Source organism: Ammospiza caudacuta, chromosome 11 (genome assembly GCF_027887145.1).
Source record: "Ammospiza caudacuta isolate bAmmCau1 chromosome 11, bAmmCau1.pri, whole genome shotgun sequence".
Classification (NCBI taxonomy): domain Eukaryota; kingdom Metazoa; phylum Chordata; class Aves; order Passeriformes; family Passerellidae; genus Ammospiza; species Ammospiza caudacuta.
The window spans coordinates 6,939,615-6,962,742 of record NC_080603.1 but is presented as its reverse complement, the minus strand read 5'-3'; the positions used below and the strand labels follow the sequence as shown (position 1 = coordinate 6,962,742).

Sequence of the window (23,128 nt, the reverse complement as noted above, 5' to 3'; positions counted from 1 at the left end):
AAAAGCACCCATCTTCCACTCCAAATGAACAAATGACTTAGCTTGAATAACAGAAGATAAAATATTCTTTAAGAGTCTCATAAATTAGTAATTTTGTCCTCAAGAAAACTGACCTCTGGCAGCAACAAAGTGCTGGTCAAAGCTACTGCAAAACCAGCCATAAAATACCCAACATCACAATCCAACTCAATTCTTTCCACCTCCCCTCCCTCCTCCTGTGTTCCTCAGGAGTAGAGAAACCAGTAAAGTTTCCTGTTTAGAAACAAAACCTCCCAAGGACCCAGCAACACAGCCTGAATCCAGTCCCTGGAAAAGAACCACCAGATCACAGGACACAGACTGGTAAAAATGGGAAAGAAATTCCAACATCTTTTCCTTCCCCCAGAAATAAATTTCCCCTTCTTCTCAACCATTGTAAGAGTTGGGCCTTAGGAAATAAACATTCCAAGGTTTAAAAACTATTTCCCACCCATTGCTCGCAATTCTGCCCATGGCACAGTTGTGGGACATTTAACCCAGGCTGGAGAGAGGAGCTGGGAGCTGTTGATTCCAAGAATAACTATGGGATTAAACAAAGCCAGGGGCTCATTCCCTCATTTATGTTAGTGCTGACAGCAGGCTTCATGCAGGTTTGCAGGGCTGCTCTTCTAGGAACAAAACTATCTAAAAATTCCAATATTTCCACCAAAAAAACCCTTTTCTGTAGCTGGAACATCAATGTCCTTCTAAACCAAACATGCTTAGGCTTAAAGGGCTTAAAATGCAGATATTTAAGTTTAGCCACTGGACAGGAACAAGCTGGCACTTCCAGATTTCAGCAAAATAAACACTCCCCAAAAACACTGAACAGTCACAAGAGCTGAGCAGACCCACCCTGGCTCCCTTGCTGTTTGCACTCTCAAAGAGGCAACAGCTACAGGAAAAAAAGAGTTATGAGGTTATTTAAGGCAAGTTTCACTGAGCAGGGGGTGGATTAGACCTTTCCAGGAGCAGCCACATGTTCCCAGCTGTTGTGACAAGGCAGCAGGAACCTGGGGCAGGTTTCCCTTCATGGTCAGGCAGGAAAAGGGCTCCAGGGGATCCAAGAGTTAACTGTGCTTTGTGAAAGGACCTGAATCCTTAGAATAAGCATTCACTGAGAGGAAAAAATAACAAAGATGGGCCATCCTTGGCTCTAGAAACCTCAAGGAATTCCAGAGGACATCTGTCCTGGGGAAGGTCAGCCCTGCACATGGTGTGGATACATCTCCCCTCCAGACCATTCTGAGGAGCTGTCCTGAGTCCCATCAGTGTCCCCAGAGTTGATCCACACTTGTACCAAGCTGGATTCACTGTCCAGAGCCCTCCAGGAACACCAGGACGTGGAGCCTGTGCATTGAGACACATCCATGCCTTGACACTGCCTGTCTGCCTCCCCTCCTCTGCACTGACTCAACACAGCTCCAAAGCAGAAGTCTGGGGACCCTGAAAGAGAATGAGCAACTCCTAACTTCCCACTGGGAAAATCCCATTAGAAAACCCCAACCACTGGTCCCTAAGGGCTGTTTTAACACTCAGGTCAACAGGGATTTGAAATCTTGATGGATTTGACTTGATGATTCTGTGATTTGAAGTGATGATGTGCTGGAGGACATTCCCACTGCAGACACCAGCTGGGAAAAGCAAGACAAGCTGTGTTGGTGCTGCCCTGCTCCCTCCAACAGGCTGCAGGTTGAAAAGTCACAAAGTCATTGTTCTCATTGCTAGTATTTCCCTCCCTCAAGGAAAAGAAATCCTTCCTTAGGCTGGATTCACAGCAGGGAAAAGAGCTCTTGGAGAACCTGCTTCCTCCACACATCTGGAGAGCAACAGCCAGTTTGGCTGAGCTCAGCAAATTTGCATGCTGTTTTCTCACATGACTGAGGACAGCTGTTTTTATTAAAAGTAATCTTGAGAGCAAAATGCAAGTTATATTTAAAAAGGGGGGGGAAATGCAGCTGTACAAATCCCAGGAGCAGGGATCTATGGGCAGCACAGTGCTCCACCACAGGAACTGCACTGAAACCCAACAATGCTCCTCAGGCACCACCATGAAAACGCTGCTAATGAGGATCCTCACTTTTCACCTATCCTGGTGCGGTCCAAACAGTTGTGCTCAGCACTGCAGCCAGACAGCAGCCCTGAAAGGGAGAAATTGCTGCCCCCAAATTCACTGCTTTCAAGAACTGTGTTTTAAATACCCAATTTTGAATAAGCTGATCTCTAAAAAAGGGGTTGCTCTTGGGTTTAGTCTCAGGCTCAATGCAAGGGATGAGCAAATTCACACAAGACTTAGGAGGATTTACCAAACACTTGCAACTTTCAGCTGTGCAAGCCAAAATCAGCCAAAGCTCTGCTCTCCTTCAAGTATCAAAATCCCAACAGTCCTGAGTTCACTAAGCATCTTCTCCTCCTGTCCTCTTTACCCCCAGAAATTAAATGCCAAATCACTTAAATGCAGTGTTAAAGAACGCCAGTTTAAATGCACAAAGAGTGAATCATACAGGAAGACAAAGATACTACAACAAATTATAACCCTGAAGAGACAGGCTCTGAGCAAACCAACATTCTCATGTGTGGGTGAAGCAGCTGCTGGAGATGAGTGGTTTCTTCATTTCCCTTTGTCAGTGTGGCAGCAAAGCTTGTACAACATGCAAGAAAGGGGAAGAGCCCATTTCCCAGCAGCACACAGGGAACACAGGACATGCCAAGTCCTCACCATTCACAACTGAGGCAGGAACTTCATCCGGAGCCAACTGACCCGGCCTCAACCCCAAAGCAAATCCCTCCTTGTCCTTGGCTGGACTGGCAGGCCAACATCCCACAGCCTTTCTGTAGGTCCAGTGGAAAACAAAAGTGGCTCTCTGCAGCCTTGGAGGCCAAGAGGCACCATGGATCTCATCCCAAATCCTCGAAGAGCTGTCGGCACCCAGTGCCCTCACTCCCATGGTCCAACACCAATCAGCGCCGACGGAGCAAACCCAAATCTTCCCAGCAGCCAGCAGGACAGCTCCATTCCCATGGATCCTGTGCCATGATAAGCAGGATGGTGCGTGGTGCCCATGGTACAACAAAGCAGAGCTCTAGGGAGCAGCTCCTCAATCACCACCACATCTCCAGAGGTCACTGAGCCCATCGGTCCCGCCCCAGCACTGGCCAAGGAGGGGGAATGTGCGGCTGGGACGGGCCAGGCTGGTGCTTGCTCTGCTCCCTTCACATGGATCTCTTCCACAGTGGGTGAAAAGGGTGTTATGGAGCTGCTCTCCTCCCATCAGCCATCCAGGAAAGCTTGTGGGGATCCCAAGGCTGGTACTGACACTGATGAGTAATAAAACTTTAAAGAAATAGGCTGGTATAGCATAAAATTATATCCACCATTATTAAAGCATTCATAAGGAGCTTAATTACAAATACATTCTGTTAATCTCAGTAAAACACTGACACATGAACCCTTTCAGATACTCTTGTTATCACAGGCATAAACTCATGACAGGGAAAAGGGGAGAAAAAACCCCAAAGGTTTTTTAAAAGTTTATTTCTAGCCCTGAAAGAACAGTTATTAAACAAAGTCAACAAATACAGTAGTTAATATTGCAGTAACAATTAAATAACATAATGGGATTAAATTACACAAAAGGCAACATTAACATCTGAAGACAGTTAAAAAAATAAAAAGAAAGCTTGCACCTACTTCCATTCCCATCAACAGCATAAGGAACAGAGGGAAAAACAGACCAGAGAGATTTATTGACTCAATTCCAGCTGGAGAGACCCTTAATCACATTTTTGCTCCCTCCCCAGCCCCTGTGACAAGGGGACCCATCTGCTGTAGCCAAAACTTTGCACCTCCCTGCACAGAGAGGCGGGGGGGAAGGCTCCAATTAATCTCATTAACACCTAAGGTAGGGCAAAGTGCTCATTCCCATGGTTATTTTTATTAAGAACTCTGGTTTGTTCTATGATAACAACACCTCAGGAATCTCACACTCCCTGCACACTTGCACCTCAGCCACAAGCTGCCCAAATGACACTTCACAGGGATTGTGTGCACACCTGATCCCCACTCAGACCTTGGGTGGGCACCCAAGAGGGATGCACAGGAATCCCCACATTTGGATGCAACTCATCCCTTCCCATCATCTCCTCCAGCTCTGGCTGGACCCCAGTGCCACGGCAGAGCTCTCAGCCCTGCATCCACCCCAGGACTCTGCTCACCCTGGAGCTCCTCACCCTGCAGGCACCCTCAGAAAAGCAATGCCTGACCCTCCAGACACAAAGCACAGCACAAAATCCTTCTCCTTCTCCTCTCCTGCCAGCCCTACCTCTGCTCCCCATGGAAACCTCACCACAGAACAGCTGCTGCGTGGGGCCAGGCAGATGCTGGCACTTCCAGCCTTGGAGCTGAACATCATCCTACGTCACACACACACAATTTGGGAACTTGGGACTGGGCCAAGTTTTGTGCATCAGGATGGCTGAATCTTCAGAAATTGTCTCCTAAGCAGGCTAAATTGGACAAATTTTGCAACATATGTTTTAAACCGTTCTCATTCACCAGTAAAAGTGAACTAATAAGTTAAAATTACTTAATGATTTCTTGTTTTCTATTTAAAAAAGCTAAATTTATCTAGATTGTGCCATTAAAAAAAAAGATGAAAGAAAGAAAAGCTCCCATTTTAACTCTGGCACAAGGAGTTTCACCAAGTCCATTGCCAGCAATGGACAAAGAGGGAACCACTGGTACAACAGGTTTTTTCCTCAGCCAAGCCTCCTTGCTGCTCCATTTGACCAGGGAGCCAGGACACACTCAAAACAGGGTGATTACAGTGCCCATGGCTCATAATAAACTTTTTTCCAGGCAAATGCACTTGGATTACCTTACCTGGCATGAGACACTTCCTTGAATTTAAAATTTGAAGCCATAACTGTTCTCACACTTAGAGCAAGAGAGATTTATCCCTGTGAGGAACAGTTAAGATAATTAACCCAACATGGATTTTAACTGCCACACAGGAGCAGAACACAAGCTGAACCTGCCCAACAAGGCACCCTGCTGGCCCCACAGGACCCCCAGGTGCTGTGAGACCCCAGCCCTGCTCCTTTCCACCATCCCCCCCAAACTGCCTCTGCCATCCTGCCCAGCCACTCTCACCTGGAAGTTTGTTTTGTCATACCTTGGCTACCAGTCCCCAAAATGTCATTCTATCTATAGAGATACTGAAATTCTCTGAAAATTATTTCTGTCCCCTGCCAGCAATGTTTGGAACAGTGTGCAAAAATTTTTATTCAGGGTCCTCTGTCCATACCCAACGGTAGCTCTGTCTGTCCCAGGCCCTGCCCCACTGGGAATGCAATACAATCCCACTAAAGTCATGGTTACTCTTTCACAGACTCATTTGGCACATTGGTACTACTTGGCTCTTCCTTAAACACTTGGGGAGGTTGAAATGCATAGACTGTAGCATTAGAAGGGGCACAGGCTCTGCTAAACTCAACCCTGGCAACACCCCAAGAACTCAACTGCTCAGGCTGTCGCTGTCCTTCAGAAGAAGGCACTTTTTGTTGTTTCGAAGGGTTGGCTGCAGCCAACCTGGCTAGCACAGAATCCTCAATGACAAGAACAGAGTGACACCAGCCAGTCCAACAGGCCCCACGATGGTCTGACAGCACTGCTTCCCCTCTGCTTCATCTCACAACTTTGGCATCTCCAGGTGTTCATCATCATCTGTTCACATCATGTTTCCAAAATCCTGTATCGTCAGTGTCCTCAGATCTGGTTATTTGTTCTTCTGGTTTCATTAGTACAAATGGAGCACATACAAAACTGGAAAAAAATAGCTCTAATACTTTAAACTCTGACAACTCCATAGGTTGATGCATTATTTGCTTGGCGGGGGGAGGAGGGGGGAAATTACAACATATACAAAAATGTATTTGATACAAAGAAGGGAAATGTAAAATAAAAAAAGTCAAAGGCACCAGCATAACTTCCAAAGCCCAAGTCAGAGCACAGATACAAGTTTGTGAACCACCCACTGCACCAAGCACGTTATCCCTCAAGCTTCTGGCCAGCAAGTCTAACAGGGAAAAAAAGAGTAGACAGGAAGACAGCTGGAATTTTTTCTTGCCCTGACTAGAACTGATCATTTGATCATAAATAAAGTATCTGACCCCAACCTACACATCCATAACCCACATCCAAAGACTTGACCGATCATTAAGGTTTTACAAAGAGGCCACATTTTTGATTTAAAAAAATGTCCACAGAGCACAGGTATGAGAAACAGCTGAATACTTCTCTTCCCCCTCTCTCTCTCTCTCTCTCCTTTTTCATCATAAAAAGTGAAAAGAATCTCCATACACTGTGATTCCTTAAGTAACCGAGTTGCTGATTCTACAGTACAGCAACAGCTAATCCAAAAAAGAAACGAGGGGCAAGATGTACCTTCACATTCGCCACACCTGCCGTGAATCTGGTCACTGGGAGCTTCCCACAGGGATTGTAGGTAGAGGGGAGGAAGAGGAGAGTCAAAGAGATCAGCAGGTAAAATTAGTACTGCTCTCTGAAAGCTTGAATCTGTCATTCAAGTATTGAAAGTACCCAGAGGGTACAACAGGAGCTGTTACAGCGAAGTCGTTAAAACCCCTTAAAGCCCCAGGCACAGCAAGTGGTATTTCTGGGCTGTCTGGGAAACAAAAAATCAGAATAAAAAAACCCCACAAAGGCCAATAATTCAGCCCTCAATTCCTTCTGGACCCCAGACAGGGATCTCTATAGAGTCGCCACAATGTACTTGGGTGTCTTCTGGATGAGAGTTTCTTCCCTTTTGCAGATGTTTCCCACCCCCACAAAAACCCCTTCCCTCCCCCCCCCAAGGTGTAACAATTTCATATATTATAAAGATTTGTAAAATACAAACAACAAAAAAGGAAGAAGGCTGTGGCAGGATGTTAGCGGTTACTCTTCATTGCTTCTTTGGCTGCCAGGATCAGTGGCGTCAAGCTGGACAGAGGTTTGGCCAGTTTCAAGAAAGGATGCTGCCAGGAAGACAGAAACATGAGGAATCAGTGAAAGACACACTTTTAAAAGTTTGATTTCCAGCAGGATTCATGTTTCCATGGAGCTAGGCAGCAATGACTCTGCATTTTAACTGTTCAATTGTGTCATGTGTTTCTCCTGATGGTTACAAGGACAGCACGATCCCAAGCCGGCTGGGATCACACTGCCTTGCCCAGTGGAGTTTCTCCTAGAACATCTCACTGGTTTTGGAAAAGGTGAGTATTGAAACTACACTTGCAATGAGCAAAACAAAGATCTAAACAAGAAATAATCAGAGAAAGGTAAGAAGCAGCAGCTGGCTTTACTGGGAAAGCCTCAACACCATCTGCCTCAGAGCTACTCCTTGATCTCCTCACGAATGGCATCAGCAATTCCCTCACACCTTCACACAATGCTGCCTACAAGCAGATCTCATGTAACAAACCAGCCTTTTCCCAGTGCACAGAAAGTATTTAAAATCAAAACTAAAAGGAGAAATGGTGTCACTGCTCCAGGTGCTCAGCTCGTAAGGCAGAACCCAGAGGGTAGAAAGGAAACTTTTCTTTTCAAGGCTTGAACACTGATGTCAAACCAGCAGATTATTTCATCAGGAGCTCTGAGGGGCACATTTGCAAGTGGAAGTATGAAAAGCAATGCAAATGCTATCAGTGGCCACCCTCTGAAAGGAGTTCCTAAACTCCTGGGCATTTTGGCAGTGGCAGAGTAAAATCACAGATTATGATGGAATAACTTTGGAGTATATTATAAATCTTTTCTGCCAACTGCTCTCACTACAGTTCCCAGGAGAAAACACAAAAAAAGAAGAAAGGATGCCAGTCTATGGTGTGGTTCATCACAGGCTGACCTGACTCTGCCTTCTGGACCTCACTGTGAGAAGCAGCAGAGTCTCACCTGTAGCAATTCTTTGGCTGATCCTCTTTTCTCCACATCCATCTCCAAACATCGGTTCAGGAAATCCCGGAATATTGGGGACAGTTTCTCAGGGTTCTGGAGTTCTGGTGTGCCATTAGTTGCTATCAAATATAAAGCCTGTAAAATGAAGAATAAGATGTAGCCAAAAACAAGCTTTAAAAAATGCCAAAGTGACCTGCCTTGTGGCAAGCCCTCAGATGAGAGGGCCCTGCAGCTACTTCTCCTCAACTTCAGAGATTAGAAATGTAAAAATGCCACAAATGTAGGCACTCATGACCTCTTCTTGCTAGTAGCAAAATAATGTTCAAGATCTTTTGGCAACAGGTACTGACCTTAGCAAAGAAAACATCAGTTTGTGACACAGCAGCACTTTCAACAATATCTTGGGTTTACTTTCCCCAGACTATCACAGAGGCCTGAGGTCAAAGTCCTGTGTTTTATTTACAGGCAGGCAAATCTTCTAAGTATCATCACAGAATCCCAGACTGGTTTAGGCTGAAATGGACCTTAAAGCCCAACTTGCTCCACTCCCTGCCTGGGGCAGGGACACCTTCCACTATCCCAGGTTATTCCAAGCCCTGTCCAACCTGGCCTTGGACACTTCCAGGGATGGGGAGTCAGGGTAAGGCTGACTGCAAATTCAAGACAGCTGTCTTCCTTTGGAGGAATTTTCTTGTACTGCTGAAGCTTGTTGGCTTTTTCATTTAATTTTCTTTTTAATGCAGATGCAATTAACGAACAAGTGGTGAACACCCAGTTCCAGCAACACCAGGAGCTTCTTACCCTCAGGGGGTTCTCGTTGAGGTATGGGGGCTCTCCTTCCACCATCTCAATAGCCATGATGCCCAGGGACCAGATGTCCACTTTGGGGCCGTAGGCTTTCCGTGTCACCACCTCGGGAGCCATCCAGTACGGAGTCCCCACCATGGTGCTGCGCTTGCTCTGCTCAGGGGTGATCTGGGCACAGAACCCAAAGTCAGCTGCAGAACAACACAAGTGTAACAGGTCAAACTGGTGCACACCAAGAAGTTTTTCTACAAGACTTTTCTATTGCTACACATACATTTCATTGAGAGGGGTTTTGGGAGCGGTTTCTTCTTTCCTCCCCCACTACATTCTCCATATTTAAAAAAGCCAACGTGCAATGAAAATACAAAACCTGAAGGTGCTTAAGCAGGGCAGAATTCCATGGAGTGAAGACAAGGCTTTTGTCCTCTGGAAACAAGAAATACCCTGCAGAAGAATGGTGTTTTGCCCAGTCAAGAGTTCTAGAATGGTAACAGCCAAAATAAGCAATCAGGCAGAACACAGGCAGAGTGTTCTGCATCTGGTGTGTTACACAGCCTGAATTAGAAGAAATCCATCCACACTCCATGGCCTCTGCCCTGCTAAACAGATTGTACTTGTGCAGCTACTGAGGTCAACATTTCACAGCACTTTGGCCATCTATACAGGTACTACAGCTGACAGACACGGAAACAAGGCTCCAGGGAAGTGCAGTGCTACCCCACTCAGCAGCAGGAACCTGGACAAACAAACCTTTCCACAAGGTAACTACCAAAGAGAACAACCACACTCAAGAAAAGGAGAAAAGTCACCTATTCCTATAGCTTCAGGTGCAGCAGCAATGCATGTCCCATCATGTTACTTTATCCAGCTGCAGCACTCCCACTTCCCAGGCATGTAAAGCATCAATAAGAACACAGTTAAGGCAGGAGACAGATATTACCTTATCATTGACACTAAGTTAGAAAAAGAAAGAGAGAGAAAGAGAGAGGGAGAGAAGAGAGAGAGAAATTTAAATTCCAGGGCGATTTTGGAAGTGTTATGCCAAGCAGTGCTAAGGAAAGAGCCAAGTCATGGAAGTGCCAAGTTGTGCCAAGACCATTTAACACAGAACTAACCCACCCTGACAGTCAAAATGATGCCTTAAAAAAAACCAAACAACAAAACTAAACAGAAACCAACCCTATAGGAGTCACCAAGGTCCTCCTGCACTTTTTGGCCTTATCAAGGTGTCACAGCCACCTCCCAGCATGGCCCATTTCTGTGACCAGCCCAGGGAAGCAGCAGCATTGTGTTCTCCTGACCTTCCAGCCAGGCCTGCAGCACCAGCCACCAGCACAGAGGAAGAAGACAGGCAGGAGCACAGTTTCACCCACCAGCAGCATGTGTAGCTGCAGTGGTGACACCTGTCCTGCCACCAGACTCCCTCAGAGAAGAGCAAGAGTTCAAAAAGAAGGTACAGCTTCTCCCACCCTAAACTTCTGCTAAAGCACCATAACCACACAGCCCAGAATAGCTTGTTCAGCACTGATTACACCACCTCCCCTTCATACAGGGAATTTTTACAGCTGACTCCTGTCTCCTCCTGTGTCTCCTTCCTCCTCATCCTCCCCCAATGTGCTGGCATGATGATTTTGACTCAGCTACTAACTCTGTCCTTTGGCCACTTTGCTTTGACACCTCTTTTGCAATTTTGATCCTTCTCCAGCTAACTCTTCTCAGCCACATCCTCTGCTGTAACTGTTGACTTCTCTTCAGCCTCTGAATCCACAGCTTGTGCACAGACACATCACATCCTTAAAATAAAAATTCCCTATGCAAGCAAGCAGTGCATCCAACAATGCTGGCATGCGAATCAGGTTGCTGGTAATCTTTCTTCACACTCCATTTCATAAATAAAATGAGACTGCAAAGCATCTAGAATAAGAATATTGCTAAGACACATTTTCATGGCACTTCAAATTCCTACTGAAAACACTTTTTGCTTCACATCTTTTTGCCTTAACTCTTTGATTGTTATATGCTTTGTACATTCCTACATACAAGAAAAGCAGATAATGCACCTCTTTCTCAACAGTCCTGACAGCTACCAGTGCTTCCACATAATTTTTATTTACACACACCAGAAAGGATTTACTGTCCAAGCCCATGCATGCATAACCATTACCTGAAAAGCAAGCAGTTTGTTTTGTCATTATTATATTCATAAAAGTGTTACACTTCCAGTCCAAGAAAAGGTACAGGGTTAGACTAGATTGCAATAAATGACCAATAATGCCCAATTTTCTTGTTCATGAATGGGGCAAAGCATTAATATCAACTCCTGACATCCTAACAAAGTCACTGCAGTTTGCTGCAACTTTGCTCTTGCAATCATTCCCATTTTGCTTCACTGTCTGTGCCAGTTACTTCCTATTTACCAACGAATTCATGAGGCCACAGGTTTGCTTCATCATCCTTCTGGGCCAACACATTCACAGCCCCAGTCTGAGGGCCCTCATAGTATCAGCACCTGCTGTCTGACACATATTTTATAACAGAATTGGTTTCTATTACTCATAGTCAATAAAAACCACCTTAAATTTCCCTGCTAATTCTCCTTCTACCAATTTACACACTCTGAGGCAGAGATTCCTGGAAAAGAGAAACAGCACATGAAACAATTGTTGGCTACTCACTTAATTTAACTGATCCATCCATTCCTAAGAGCACATTGTCACTCTTTATGTCCCTGTGGATCACCTGGTTGGCATGGAGGAACTCAAGCGCTTGCAAGCACTGGATAGGAGAGAACAAAACCCCACTCAGCATCCAGGAACAGAACTGCTGTACATGAGCACAAATTCAAAGCCAAGTTCACACCCTCAGCCAGCTCTGAGTGCAAGAATAGAAAGGTATTATTGAAAATAACCAGCAGAGGAAGCTCTTGGGCTAAAAAAATACACTCTGGATTTCAGGAGCTCAAAAATTATTTCACAGTGGAGTTTCTCTATTTTAACAAATGAATCCTTTAAACTCCTCATCACCCAAGATGCTCTCAGAAATCCCTGATGTTAATTTTGGCACATTCCACAGATTCATAAAGGATTAAGTGAGAGCTTTTCAGGCTGAGGTCTCACCAAGAGGAATTGGTGAGGCTTCATGTCCAACATCCACACAGCTTCTACAGTGCAGGCTGTAAAACATCTTCATTCTGAAAGGCTCTAATATTGGTTTGCATTGTTTTCAGATGAAAACCTTTCACACTAAGTTGCTGCCCAAAACCATAATGAAATTTACTTTTGTTATTTGAGAATAAAAGGCAAAAGAACAAAAGCCAGATTTTTCTCTTTCCATCTAAGCAGAACATTTGCCATTTGCAGCTTGGCACAGATGTCCCCACTGAATTTTTTTTTTTTTAATCTTGGTTTGCTTTAGCAAAGTGACACTGATTTGCAAAACTAAATGTATCTAAAACACTGGGCAGCAGAGTTATGATGAAGTACAATAGTTCAGTATTTGATTTCTTCCTCAGAAAAGCTGATTAGTGTCACAGTAAATAGTTACTCTTTTGGTTCTCTGCTTCCAGCTCTGGTTTCTCTGGAAACCATTCCCTGTCCATACACGTTACTGTGCAAGTTTGCTTTCCCTCCCCTCCCTTGGGGTGAGTCACAAAACCTCTCGTCATGCTGATGGAGTCAGACGGGCTTTTTAAAAGCCTCCAGTTTCTCCTGCACAACAGATAACACAATTCTCCTCCTGCCATGATAAAATCAAGCCTGAGCTGGATACTGGCACTTGCTCAGGGCAGAAACCACTGATAAGATGTGGTATCAGCTGCTTTTAACACTTCCATATGAAATCTTACTGCAACCACCAAGTTATTCCATCTACAGTCTTCTGGAGCATTATTTTCCTGAGAAATCCATAAAGCTTAGCTGGCACAGAACTATGGATGCCACACACTATGGGAATGACTAAAGTGAGAAAGGGATAGTCTGCACTCAGTTCATCTTTATTTTAGTGTATGTTCAACATATTCCTGTTTCAGCAGATCCACTTTCAAACTGAGCAGACACCATTCCCCTTCTTCCTTCTGGAAAACACTTCAAAGCTTTCAGGAGTTTTTATTTTTCTTTCTCTTTTCTCCTTTCTACATTACCCATACATGAATATGCAGATTTTTCCTTAGTGCCTCTGAATGTTCTTTGTTAGTCCAAATTAAAAAAGCCACTCCTTCCAGCTGCTAAACTTCTCTATTGCTCCTCCCTGAACTTTATTCACATTATTCTGGTAATAATAGTCCACATTATTCATATCTTTTTGTTAACACTGTCAGCAGGACGAGGCACCCCAGGTACCAAACCCACAGACTTTATTTGCTCCATCACCAAACATTCTCAAAAACCACTGTAGCTCTTTTGTCTCACAACTTGCAAAGCCCCAGTTTTCTGAGTTAACCTAATTTTGTTATTTTCTGCAATTTTGATTTCTGCTCATGGCACCATTCATTCTTTACTCAACAGTAACGAATGAACATTCTTTACTCAACATTCTTCACTTCAGCAGCAATTGTGGCAATTAGTGCTAACCTGAGCATGCCACAAAAATCAGGGGAATAGGGAGCACCTTCATTCCTCAAACCCAGCCCCTCACACTCACCTCTCTGCACACAGCAGCAATCTGTGCTTCATCCATACATGTCTCTGTGACCACATCTGTTAGAGAGCCTCCAGCCAGGTACTCCATCACCACAAACAATTCATCCCCTACGAGGTAACTACAAAGAGAAAACCAAAAGCATGTCCCTGTGCTATCAGGGTGACACTCTACAGAGAGCCTCACCTGCTTCCAAGACCCCCAGGTAGAGGAAGAGCAGGTCTGAGCAGGGATAACCCCCTTGGGATGAGGAATCAGCCAGCTGGCTGCAATTACCTGTCCAGGAAGTTGACTATGTTGGGGTTCTTTAGCTCCTTCATTACCAAGATCTCATTAATTATCAGCTCCTTCTTGGGCTGTTTCTGCAAATTGATCTGTTTAATAGCTACCTGAATAGGGCAAAATAAAAATAAAACAGCAATCTCAAACCTCTGCACTCAAACCTTTCAGTCACACTTAATACAGTGAAAAGGCAGAAGGAATCCTGTAACTGGATTAAAGGAATTTAGAACAGTTTGTGGCTGGCAAGTTGTTAATTTATCAGCATATAACTTAAAAGAATTCAGCTTGATCAGCACACAACTTGCACCCATGGCCAACATCATCCTCTTGCAGCTGAAAGGATCCACAAACAGTGAGAAAGGCCAGACCAAACAGCAAAGGGCATTCAGAAGACAGAAGGGTATTCACTCAATTCCATATCAACAGGCCTGAAGCAGAAGAGAATCCTGTAGCACTCAAAGAGAAAATTTGAGCCCACTAATGCAAGGTGAAGCAATTTGTTGTTCTTTATTCTGACCAAACTGGTGTTTGGGTATAAGGAATGCTGGGAGGCAGAGGAAATTCCTCTCAAAGCCATTAATGAACTACCCAAGACAGAAAAGGGAAGATAAAGGCCCACCTCGTCCAGGAAATAAATAACAAGGACAAGCACTAGAGAGTTTACAATGGAGAAGAATCATCCCAGCTCTGTTAACTCCAACACTCTGAGGAGGCAGTTTGGAGTTCTGCAAGACAGCTTGGGCTGACTCCAAAACCAAACATAAGAACCAACATAACCCTGTAAAAATGATTGTTGTTATATTGCCAAGGACATTAAAGGAAGAAATTCTCATCATTCTGCAGCACAGAGTGATAAAATAACCATGACTGGAGGTGGAGCAGGGTCTTGTGGGATTTTGGAATGGAGACCTCAATAGCAGATATTCCACAACCTCTCTTGAGCTCCTGTGCCATGCCAAGTCATTCTGTCTGAGAGGGAAATAATTCTAATATCTAACTAGAATTTCCCTTATGGCAATTTTTGTCTGTTCCCTCCTGTCCTGTCACTGTGTAGCTCTAAGACGAGTGTTCCTCTTACTGAACAAACCTAACTCTGTCCTCAGGCATTAAGCAGAGGAAATCTGAGCACTGCATGAAGGCTGCAAGCCATCAACTGCCTGGAAAAGTGCAGAGCAGGGCAAAGAAAGGCCCTGGACCCCAAAATTCACTCTACAATCAGTAAGAGGACATGAAATACTGCAGTGTGTAGAGAGCAAATTAAGAGACACTGAGGTGATGGCAAGGCTCATGTTGCATCAAGATGTATTCCTCCACTGCAGGACTGCTGAATGTGGTTACTGCTGAAAGGACATTTACTTATCAGTGACCTAAAGAATGCCTGCTTGAGGATATTTAAAGGAAAATTTAGGAAAGAATTTAAATAAAAACACTGAAAGAAAATGAAGGAAATCTGAAGTTAAACAAAGCCAAATAATTCCTAAATTCTTAGTCCCAAAAGCCCTCTGTCTCCCGAGGTATGGCCAGTGGGTGACAAACATGCAGAGTATTCCTGATGCCACCAATTCCACTGGAGAAACCAAGGGATAAAAGCAAAGAGCAGGATATGGAGAAGACATTCTGAGGGCATCACATGAGACAAGCTGCTTCCCTAGAGACAGCCACAGCCAAGTGTGCAAAGACTAAACAAAATTTTATTTCTGAAAACATAACACAACAATGCATGCAATTCTTGAAGGATAAACCATTTTACAAACTCACTTCTGGAACATCTCACTCTCTCTGCTTTTCATTGGAAAGACAAATCTCTGTTTTTAGCTTTCACCATCTGATTACTATAGAACAAGGCACATTGTTAAAACTGACTATGACAAACAGATCTGAGAGGTGATAGCAACAATGGGAGCCGCTGAAGGAAATCACTCAAATCATTCTGGCCACCTACAGAAGAACATTTAAACAAAAAATGAACACAGCAATCTTACCTCCTGCCCTGTTGCCACATCAATAGCTGTGAAAACTGTACCTGAAGCCCTGTGAAGAGAAAGAAAAATGTTACAGCAAGTTGCATGTCCCTGTGTAACAAACACACACATGAACAGCCAAGTCAAAAACACAAAATTGTTTCAGTTTTCAATTCAAAATTTCCACCACTTTTCCAGTGATGCCTTCACTGTTTCTTTACTTTACTTTTGCTGCCCAGAGAGGTCACAGCTGCCTCATCCCTGGAAGTGTCCAAGGCCAGGCTGGACAGGGTTTGGAGCAACCTGGGATACTGGAAGGTGTCCCTGCCCATGGCAGGGAGTGGAACTTTAAGAGATGGGCTCTAAGGTCTCTTCCCACCCTAACTAGAGTGGGATTCTGAGATTTATCACTGCTGAATGCAGCCAACATCTCTGCCTGCACAGGCAGTGGTGTGAGGCAGAGAACAGCACCCTGCTGCTAACACTGGCTCACTGGGGATAAAAGTTGGGGTCAATACTTACCCCTGCCCAATTTTTTCATATCTGGTGTATTTCTTCTTGGGATCTCCTATGCTTACAATAGTGCCTGAAAAAAAACCAATCAAAATTCAGTCCAATCTCACTGCCCCTCAACAGCAGGGCTGGCCTGACCAAGATACACACAAGAGTGGCTCAGCTCAAGTAGCAAAGCTGCTGCATCAACAGCCAAAGCTTCAGGGGAGCATTAACACAGTGAAAAATCATCACCAAGATGATTATGGAACAAGCAACAGCAGAAACTATTTTGTTACTATGGTTTGATTGTTGTGACACTGTGATGTGCATGTATGATACAATCCCAAACCTGTTCTGTCCTTAATTTCCACCCCACAGGGCTCCAAGCATTACAAACCCTCCAAGCCAGCGCTGCTGCACACAAAGCCACCCAAGCACTGCACACAAAGCAAGGCTGAGGCCAAAACTCTCCCACTGCTCCCCTGCTTATCTGAAATGAAGGCACCTACGTAGTTTTTCCATGATATCTTCATCTGACATCTTGGTTTTCTTTTTCTGTTTGTCCCCTGCTTTGGAGGCGCTGTCGGCGCAGGTGTCACCGGCCGGGGCAGGGATGGGGTCAATGACAGAGCGGGTGTAAATCTGCAAGGGACACCAGAGACCTGAGCAGCTGCTCTGCCACCACTCACCTGCAGCTGAAACCCACCACAGCCCTCAAAGATCCCCAAGCAACATTTTATAACAGGTAGGAGGCAGAAATTAGAGCTGAGACACATTAAAGCTCCATAAAACAAGATGCTGGCAACATTACTGACCCCTCAAAGAGATCCAGGCATCTCCTGAACAGAGAGGATGCCAGGGGCTTCCACAGTGGGTTCCTCAGATTTTTATCTGCTTATTCTTTATAACCCATACCAGTTAACAGAGCAGAAATCACTATTTAATAGTGAGATCAACCTCTACTAAGATCTGAAGGAAAAAGATACTTGATTGCGATGAAAAGAAGGATAAGATTCTCAAATATTTCCCAATTGTCCCCAATTTAAGGTTTTTTTAAGGGATTTAATTTCTTGGAGCTTTATTTAACTTCCTCCTGAGCTGTACACAGATATACACAGCTACTCCAGAAATATCCAGCTCTGGATCTCTCACCTTTTATATGTCTAAATCCCAAGAGTAGGAAATTATAAAGCAATATTCCCTAGACAAATAAACATAATTCACATTTGCACTCCTGGGAAAAGTGGGCAGCGGAGAGGCAAAATGAACAGCTCCCACAGCCAAAAGAAGGAGCTTGACTAAGTGGGACCCCTGGGACACCATTACCAAGGTGTGCAGATGAGGGGCTGCCCTAAAACTTAATTAACATCTTCTCTAGCATTTCACTGTTCCTGTAGTGCTGATGGCTTTGTGAGGGAAATAAGCTTTCAAATCTAAAATTTGCATTGGTTGGGGTTTAGGTGGTGTACCTGGAGGGGCTACCACGCTGCAACCCAATCAAATAAAGGAAAGCAAATACATTACACCTTTATCACTGTGCTGCAGAAAGTTACACAAATGGCCTACAGGTTTTATTTAGGAATAAGAATCCTCCTCCTCCTCCTTCTCCTCACATCTTGAGTTGAAGGATAAGCGTAACTGGATGTCTTCAACACAAGCTAACAAACAAATTGACAAATTTCAATGATCTGAGAGGTTTTTTCCAACCTAAATGATCCTATGATTCTATTAACTACAGGACTTCTAATCCAACTGATACTCAGAAATTAGGTATTTTCTTAGCAAATTCAAAAAACAGAACTTTCCCCTAAAAACTAACAGCACCTTATTGCCCAAATAAAACACTTTCCTAAAAAGCAGAAGTTCTGCAATGCTGAGAAATGCAGGTCTGTCAGTTTTACAGCTGCTCACCGATTTTGTGTGATCTGGCCGTGGAGCAATCACAGGAGGAGGAGCCTCTTCATCATCCTCATCATCATCTGCCACAGCTGTTGATGGTTCTGAACCTTTGGCATTGGTCTACATTTTTACCAAAGTTTAAAAAAAGATAAATGAATTCTCTCCCACAGTATTAAAGATTTTACTTTTTTTTCTTCACATTAAAAGAAAATAATTCTTACCTATGTCAAAAGAAAATAACTTAAACCACTCAGTCTATCCTTCAGTTATTACATTTTATTATCTGACTCAAACACTTGCTGCAGTAAAATATGTGACTGACCACCCAAATTTAAGTTTCTATTCCACAAAAAAAATTCTTAATTTTTATACTTTTAATCTTTACACAATTTAATACTTCAAGATTCAGGATATTACAAGTACAGAAAACCTGAACTTGTATGCACCACAAAATATCCAAATAATAGTAAACACACTCACCGTTGGTGCTCCTGAAGGGAAACCATCTTTTTCTAAACAGGACAAATAGCAGAATACATAAAATCATCAGAAAAGAAGTAATAAAAAGCGAACTTTGTCAAGTACAGGGTAAGAATATTACAAAGCTTTATTACTAAGCTACTTTTGGAAAGAATTTGGAAGAAAGGTTGTAAAACTGCACCTGTTTATGGGACAGTCCTTCTCTCAGCCCCCCATGCAGGAGGCACAAATTATTCTGCACTGCTGATGTCACCAGCTGGTGACATCAAGTTCAGAGCCAGCTGTGAGGAGGCAAGGCCTCCAGCACAAAACCAGTTCATCCCAGTCCCAGAGCCCCAGCTTGATAAACACAGCCCATTCAAGCTCATTTTGGCTGCTCTTCTGAATGATGCAGTTCCCTTTCTTCCCCTCTCCACTTAAAACAGGAAATTAACTGGACAACGCCAGTTTCCAGTCAGTTTTAAATCCATCTTTGTATATCTGTGCCTCATTGAAATGCACCTTGATTTTAGCACTTGAACCTGGTTTATCACTCTGACATAGAGGAAGACAGTGCTCCAAATTCCCAACTCCAGTGTCTTGCACACTAGGCTCTCACCTGGAGCAGAAAAACTCAGATATTTCTGTTTTGCTGTGTCTTTGGAGTCGTAGAATTTCAGCACATCTAGTACCGCCTGGGGGTTTTTCTTCTGTTCTAGCTTGGTGATATTTGAGGTCTGCAGCAGCCTAGCCCATTGTTCTGGCATTCCCTGAAAAATATAGGGGATTTAAGGCATCCTTTTTGTATTTTAAAGGTTTTTTGAAAGCAAAACAAATTTCTTCCCTCTATAAAAGCATAACGTGCACAGCCTTAAGCACATGAGTAGGATGGGGAGCCAAAGGTGGAAATACAGATCACAGGACACAATTCCTCCAGGTATGCTGGGCCAGATGTGAGGAGTGGGAACACAGAAACACTCAGCAGATCCAGTGTTACCCAGTAAATAAAGCAAACTGAAGAGGGTTTGTCAGGGAGGGCTCTCCCAGGTGCCACTGGCATTGCAGAAGCACTAACAGGTCACAGTGTGCTGTGCAAGCACAAAGGAAAAACAGCTCCTTGGTAAAAACAAAGACTAAATTGCACTTTATTCTAAAGCTCTGCCTTGGCTTCACTGCAGCACTGACCCATGGTGTTCCCTGAGCTGCTCCAAGGCAGGAATACTCACAGTGAACTCTCCAGTGACAGCATCAAAGCCAACATGGATGGTGTGTTCAAAATCTGATGGTGGGGAGATTTCTGGCCTTTCCTTTTCCTTCTTCTTGCTTCCTGAAAAAGACATTCAAAGATCTCAATGTTAGAAAGAAACTCTTCCCTGTGAGGATGAGGAGGCCCTGGCATAGCTGTGGATCCCTGGAAGTGTCCAAGGCCAAACTGGACAGGGCTTGATGCCACCTGAGATGGTGGAAGGTGTCCCTGCCCATGACAGGGGTGGAACTGGATGAGTTTTCATTCCCTTCCAACCCAAACTGTGCTAGGATTCTGTAATTCCTTGTTCCATTCAAATAATGTATACTCTGGCAGTAAGAAAATAAGAGATTAAGAGCACCTGAGTGCTCAGTTGAGCACATGAAATCTAAACATATTAAATGTTTACAATGCAAAAAAGGACATTTTAATATAGATTAAGAACAGCAGAAAAGACAACTTCAGTTCAACCTCAAGTTCACCCTAAAGACACTTAAAACTCAGTTGCCTCACTACTTCAATTCAAGGTAATTAATGCAAACTAAGACTTCCTGCGATGAAGATAAGAGTTTATAGCCTCAGAGCAATTACCTAATTTAAATTAAAGGTGGGGGAAGCATAATAAGTACCAGAAGCAGGAACAAATAATTAGAAGGACCACATGCACAATCCAACCTAGAGTCAATTGAATTTATAAGATATTTTCTAACACCTCAGGCTTTGGATTTTTGTTTGTTTGTTTTGGGAGTTTTCAGGGTGTGGCTCAGGAGGGAGGGGGGTTTATTTTAATTTAATTTTTCTGCTTTGTTTCTAAATTCACCTTAAAAGTCCTGTTGTTTGAGTATAGAAAAAGCAGGTAAAGCAGCACTCTCTTGGTTACTAGACAGCAGGCAAAGCTGGTGCTGCTCAGAGGCAGGAATCCATGTGAAATCCCCTCCTGCTGGGAAGGGAAGCACGGGGAGTGAGGACAATACTCAGAATGAAAAGCCATGTGGGCTGCTGGAGCTGAACAATGCCGTGGAAAGACACGGCTGTTATAAACAGGATATCTTTAATATGGCTGCACAGGGCAGAGCCAAAAAGCAAACAGGCTGTCAGATGTTTCATTAACACACAGGAGAAACTCACTGCTGTGAGAAGCAAGGGAAGCACCATTTCTGATCTATTTCTTGCAGGTTTTTATGTGGAAGCAAAGGAGAATAATATAAATATAAATATATATATAAAGTTGTATTTCTCAGGAAGGCTCCTGTTTGGGAGCACTTGACATGCAGTGAACAGGAGCTGGTGCTCAAACCCTTCAGCATGTGCTGGGTAAATAAACCCACTCCTTCCAAAAATACACAGATCCCATGAGTAGGCAAGGCAAGGAGACTGAAAGCCATTGCTCTGCCCACAGGAACAGCAGAGCAGCACTTCAAACAAACAGCCCCAGCCAGAGGCAAGCCCGGTGAGTCATGTGCTGGCAGGACATCCTCAGCTCTGAGAACAAGGCCATGGTGAGGCCACGCTGCCTCCCAGCCCTGAGATTGAAACAGGAATCCCTCCAGTGCAGGGCAATGCTCCTTCCCAACTGCACAGGGTGAGCCACAAAGAGCAAAGTCTGTAAGCAGAACATGAGAAGCTACCACGGGTTGGCGGCTGCACCCCAAAAGAGACTCCAGCCCACTGAGGGTGCTGAATGTGGCAGGTCTGGGTGCTGTGCAGTGCAGAAGTTCTGCCTTAGCCCTTCAATCCTGCAGAAATGGGTGTTTGATCATTTTGTTATTGGTCATGGCATCCAGAATTTGGCCCTGTGCAGACACACAGGTCCTTTGGAAGGATTTGGTGAGCTGGAAAAAGGCTCTGTCTGATTAAGAAGGTGCCCCAAATACAAGCAGACTCTTCCCCAAGTGAAGCCACAGGCTTCAAATTTGGCCCTTGGCCCTGCAGACACACACAGGTCCTTTGGAAGGATTTGGTGAGCTGAAGAAAGGCTCTGTCTGATTAAGAAGATGCCTCAAATACAAGCAGACTCTTCCCCCAGTGAAGCCACAGGCACTCAGCAAGGTGTCAGCCTCAGTACTTCCTCAGGCTGCCCTTGCTTCCCACCAACCAAATTCCATACAGAATTCAAGAAGCACAGCTGTTTCCCAACAGCTGGAGGCAGCAGGCAGCTGATTCCAGATGTGCACCTGGAGCTGCTGAGCTCCAGCTGAAACCACACCGAAATGTGCCCCCAAACACGTGATGTGCAGGATCTGGGTGATGCCCTCAGCACCTCCTTCAGTGCTTTCTGCTCAAAGACAAACATTTCTGGTTTTGGGGTCTATTTTAAAGCTTTCCAAAACCACACAGAGGTTCCTTTCACTTCAGAAGTCAGGCCAAGAAAATTCATGGCAATAAAGTGCTCTAGTAAGAAGATGACTATCACTTCATTTATCCTAAACAATGGAACCAGGGGGGAAAAAAATCTTCCATGACTGGTGATTAAATAATCCCTTCAAACCCTTAGGATTATTTCAGCACAGAACTAGCTCAGACTTGGGACAGAAACTGTGTAATTGCTAAATCTCTTCATCTGCAAGTCCCCCAAAGCACAAGAACCTCCCAAGAGAGGATCCAGGAGCAGATGAGGCTGGTCAGGAGGGACCTTGCAAAATCATATGGACAGAGATGTGCAGACAAAGCCAAACAACATTCCTGGTTAATGGCAAGGATTTTTTCATTTTCTGAAAAGGAAAACTGAACATTTCTGGAGAGATTTGTTAAACTTTGACAATGCCTGGAAACATTTTTCCCATGACAAAATTTCTACCCCAGGTTGACAGATTATTTTGCATCCAGTCCCAATGTATTTTTTAAATCTGAGCATAAAGTTAATATTTCTGCAAAGCTTCCCAGCAGCTGAATTTAAAGAAAAGAAGGATTTAAATGGGCATTTCTGGGGAGGGTGTGTCCCAGCCATGCTAATGAACAAAACAACTAACATCTGACCATTGTGTAAGTGCCAGAAAGACACTGTGCCCACTTCTGTTCTGCTCACACTCAACAGCCAGTTTTGCAGACTTGAGGGCCAAAATCCTTCTTTGGATATTTATCTTAGCCTTGCTGCAGGTCATGCAATAGACAAGTTTCTTCCAAATTAAAAAGATACAACTTCCAGATAGTTTCTCTAATTTGGGTAATTCAATTTTCATTTTTCCTAATATCTTGCCATGCAGGAAAGCCTGCTTTTCTTTCAGGAGGACATTAGCTGAATTACTTTTTAACATCTAGAAAACACAAACTGACACTCATTTCCTCTAAAATGTAGTTTTCTCTGCAGAAATCTTTTCTCCTACTTTCAGTTTGCAACACAAAGTATCAGAAGGTAGATGCTAAATAAATATG

The 23,128-nt window shown here is 44.0% G+C and overlaps 1 protein-coding gene across 1 annotated transcript in view; it reads right to left on the bottom strand.

Moving 5' to 3' along the window:
• Positions 1-6,897: 6,897 nt before the first annotated feature.
• Positions 6,898-23,128, bottom strand: part of PAK2 (p21 (RAC1) activated kinase 2) — a 39,746-nt gene continuing 23,515 nt past the window's right edge. Inside the window, exons 3-15 of the mRNA XM_058812002.1 lie at positions 19,737-19,837; positions 19,130-19,280; positions 18,532-18,563; positions 18,064-18,171; positions 16,662-16,794; positions 16,180-16,243; positions 15,679-15,727; positions 13,691-13,803; positions 13,418-13,535; positions 11,455-11,554; positions 8,774-8,970; positions 7,970-8,107; positions 6,898-7,056 (exon numbers count right to left, since the gene is read on the bottom strand). Of these exons, the coding sequence (XP_058667985.1) occupies positions 6,970-7,056; positions 7,970-8,107; positions 8,774-8,970; positions 11,455-11,554; positions 13,418-13,535; positions 13,691-13,803; positions 15,679-15,727; positions 16,180-16,243; positions 16,662-16,794; positions 18,064-18,171; positions 18,532-18,563; positions 19,130-19,280; positions 19,737-19,837 (1,391 nt within the window). The 3' untranslated portion in view covers positions 6,898-6,969. The remainder of the gene's footprint in view (positions 7,057-7,969; positions 8,108-8,773; positions 8,971-11,454; positions 11,555-13,417; positions 13,536-13,690; positions 13,804-15,678; positions 15,728-16,179; positions 16,244-16,661; positions 16,795-18,063; positions 18,172-18,531; positions 18,564-19,129; positions 19,281-19,736; positions 19,838-23,128) is intronic.